This window comes from Engraulis encrasicolus, chromosome 21 (genome assembly GCF_034702125.1).
Source record: "Engraulis encrasicolus isolate BLACKSEA-1 chromosome 21, IST_EnEncr_1.0, whole genome shotgun sequence".
Classification (NCBI taxonomy): Eukaryota; Metazoa; Chordata; class Actinopteri; order Clupeiformes; family Engraulidae; genus Engraulis; species Engraulis encrasicolus.
Window position 1 is genome coordinate 2,659,202 of NC_085877.1, and position 3,611 is coordinate 2,662,812.

The 3,611-nt window shown below is 41.1% G+C and overlaps 1 protein-coding gene across 3 annotated transcripts in view; it reads right to left on the bottom strand.

The window, feature by feature from the left end:
• Nucleotides 1–1,563: 1,563 nt before the first annotated feature.
• Nucleotides 1,564–3,611, bottom strand: part of LOC134437502 (GTPase IMAP family member 7-like) — an 8,107-nt gene continuing 6,059 nt past the window's right edge. For all 3 annotated transcript variants that reach the window (XM_063186990.1, XM_063186991.1, XM_063186989.1), the window contains one exon: nt 1,564–2,643. In XM_063186990.1, coding sequence (XP_063043060.1) covers nt 1,916–2,643 — 728 coding nt within the window. In that variant the 3' untranslated portion in view covers nt 1,564–1,915. The remainder of the gene's footprint in view (nt 2,644–3,611) is intronic.

The window sequence follows — 3,611 nt, forward strand, 5'->3', positions numbered from 1 at the left end:
TAATAATAACAATACATTTTATTTTAATAGCGTTTCAAGATACCCAAGGTCACTTTACATTAAAACAGAGTAATAACAGTAGAAACAGTAATAACAAAGCATCAATGAATTTATACATCACAACTAAAATGGGAGATTAAAAATGAAAAGAAAAATTAAAATAGTTATACAAGAATAACATAGAATACATATGTATATTAAATAAAATGCTAATAAAATAATAATTGAAGGAAGTGGAAGTGCATGTCAGTGGTGAGATGAATATGCTACAGTGAAGAGGTGTGTCTTAAGCTTGGATTTCAAAGAGGACAGTGTAGAAAATTGATGAATTGTCAGCGGGAGTGCGTTCCATAGTTTGGGACCAATCACACTGAATACCCTGACGCCCATGGTGCACAGGTGTGTGGAGGGGGTGATAAGGAGGAGTGTATCAGTGGAGCGTAGTGTGCGGGCGGGGTTGTATGGGGTGAGGAGACTTGTGATGTAGGTGGGTGCAAGGTTGTGTTGGACCTTGTAGACAAGGAGGAGGATTTTGGACTGTACTGGATTCATGATTGGATAGGAAGCCAGTGTAATTGATGAAAGATAGGTGTAATGTGATGCCAGGGTCTGGTGTGTGTAAGTAGTCTTGCTGCTAAATATAAGATTGAGTTCTGAATATATTGTAGACAGTTCATCTACTGTACAGGGAGACCAATCAAGACAAAGGCCACCATGATTATGTGTGTAGCATTAAAACAAGACCAAATATGACATTGAGATCTTATTACGGTCATAAAATAGAAGATGACTGATTCTCTTGACTTTGTCCCCAGATCTGCCTGAGGTTGGCAATTAGGCTTTGTTGAAATAATGAGGTGGCATTACAATGGGGGATGAGACTTATGTCACTTCTCCCCCTGGACCACCTGTCAGGCATTCCATCACTTAGACATGGGAGCAATAGCACAATCTTAGAAATGGAAACACTGGGTTTTTCAGAAGAAGACAAATACTGTAAAAATGGCCAAATTGTAACCTGAATTATAGCCAGGCAACCTAGATCCTTACAAAGTGTTGTGGCATTTACAGTTCAGCTGCCATTGTCTCACATTGTCACAACCATCCTCCGTAGGCGGTCATATCCGAGACATTTGAAATGCAACCTTCCCACATATAGTCTAATAAGAATCTCATTCATTGCATTATGTGTTCATTACAGTGTAGATTGTCATAGTGTTGACAGTGTAGATCAGGGCTATTCAATTAGAATTTCATCTGGGCCACATTTCCAAACCAAGAACTGCAGTCGGACTACACATTTTCAGACATCACGACCAATGAAATGACACTTAAAATCAGTAGTCCACAAACGAATTTTAAACATGTTCCTCTAACCTAAAACTTAACCACATTGAATGTGAATGTATAAAACAAGCAGAAGATTCACAAGCAATAATGTGTTGTACTGCAGTAACAAAACTGAAATGTATACTGCTTCAGTTGGGGGCCATGCCTGGGCTGCATGTGGACTGCATCTGGGCCGCATGTGGCCCTCGGGCCTCCAATTGAATAGCCCTGCTGTAGATTGTCATCATACCATTTACTGGCCATCTCCCTCAGTCCTGGGAGTATGCCTGTTGTCCCTTCAGGCCTTCAACCTGATCTTTAGTGCATTTTTTTGACAGTGTACTTTTTCAGACAGGCAACATGCAAACTCACACTAACTGTAGAGAGTGACTACATTTTAGAAGTCACATTGTGACATCCAGTTATATAACGACATCAGAATAGAGAACCATTCATATTGTGTCCAATTTTCTGAAGACTATTTACAATTCAGCTGAGAACAAAACATCTGTATTATGTCCAGTTTAAAAGGCAGTATATGAGGTGACCATTCTTATCAAGTATAAATTCATTAATTGTTTGTCGCTTACTTTTGTGCTTCGGAATGCGACCTTCCCACATCAAAAAGTTTAGTGAGCGCTCCCTTCAGTCCCTGTAGTACTCCTGTTGCCCCATCACCCTGCTCTTCAGTGTAATACCCTCCACCATTCCTCTGCACCATTTCTCCAATGGTGTCAAACAACTTCTCTATCTGCCTCCTGTTGCTATATTCACCCTCCTGTCTCTCCTTCCAGTCACGATTGTCTATGACAAGGTAGCGGTCACCGCATTTCTTTACGAGACTTGGCAGTGTGGCATCTTTCTTCTCAGAGTCCTGATTACTGCCCTCCTCAAGGAACTGCTGAATGGTCTGACCCCTCACTCTCAGCTCTTCACCAAACGTAAAGACTATCAGTGCATGGTTAAAAACTTCGCTTGTGAATAATTCCAGAATCTTGTTGAGAACGTCCATTTGTCCTTGCGTGAACCTTGCCGCTTTTAGCACAAGGATGAAGGCGTGGGGCCCTGGGGAGCTTAGCATGAGACATTTTGCTATCTCCGGTTCTATGTCCCTTTTGGTTATTGGGTCGAGGAAACCCGGAGTGTCAATCAGGGTGATCTTCCTCCCGTTGACGGTTTTACTGCGATCTTCACACTTGTTCGTCACTGCACACGGTGAACTCTTCACTTCAAAGACATCTTCCCCCAGGATGGTGTTGCCAGTGCTGCTTTTGCCATCTCCTGATTTTCCGAGAAGAACAATCCTCCACTCACCTGAAAATATAAGTAGATAATAAGCATATTTTATTTTGGCATGCCGACATAATTAACATAATAAATGCATCTTTTCACCCCCTCTGTAGTTTTAGGAATTGTTTTGCTGACATAATTTAGCATTTCCAGTGTCGCACATACCCCGATGTCTAACACTTCCTACATACTAAATTAACACTGCAATTTACAAATTCAACTTTGTCTCAAATGTTGGCGAAAAAAATAGTTTCTGTTGGCGAAGTCGAGTTGGCGAAGATGATTCCTCTGCATGGGGAGGTAGGCCTATGGAAAGCATTTTTATCATTTAATGGCTTTGCCCAGCTATCCGTAATTGACATTGAAGATATCAGCAACATCATTTTGACTAGTCATAATTACATTTTGGATAGTTGTAATAGTGATTGGGGATATCTGCGGAGCTGAACGTATGGTTCTCCCGGGCTGAAATAGCCGTCATTGGCCAGTACGCAAGCGGACAGTGCGAGGTCTTCATGACAGCCATGGCAGAAAACTTCATGGCAGCTAGTAGATTGTGTTTTATTTTGCTTGGCACGAAATCACTGGAGTTGCTTTTGTTTACATATATATGAGAAACTGTGTTGTACTACTACACCTTCCAAGCAATTATTTTGATGATTTCAGGTTTTTGAAAGTATCTATAAAATGCCTCAATGATGTGGGTGTTGTTCTAGCTTATTTGCTAGGCACTTCATAATGGTGGCCATCAATTCTGTCGATTGTAGCCTATTTTAAAAAAGGCTTTTGTTTTGCATTTAATCACTTGGACTGTAAGGGTGTTGCAGGCACGTACACTCCAATACGGCAGGGGAGGCACTGCCTCACCAGCCCCACCTGAGAATGATGAGATGCAGTAAATGTGAATAATAGTAACAATAACAGCTATTGTTTTCGAGCATCTGCACCATAACTACCATTTGAGCAGTACAGTTTCACTCATTTTCAATCAT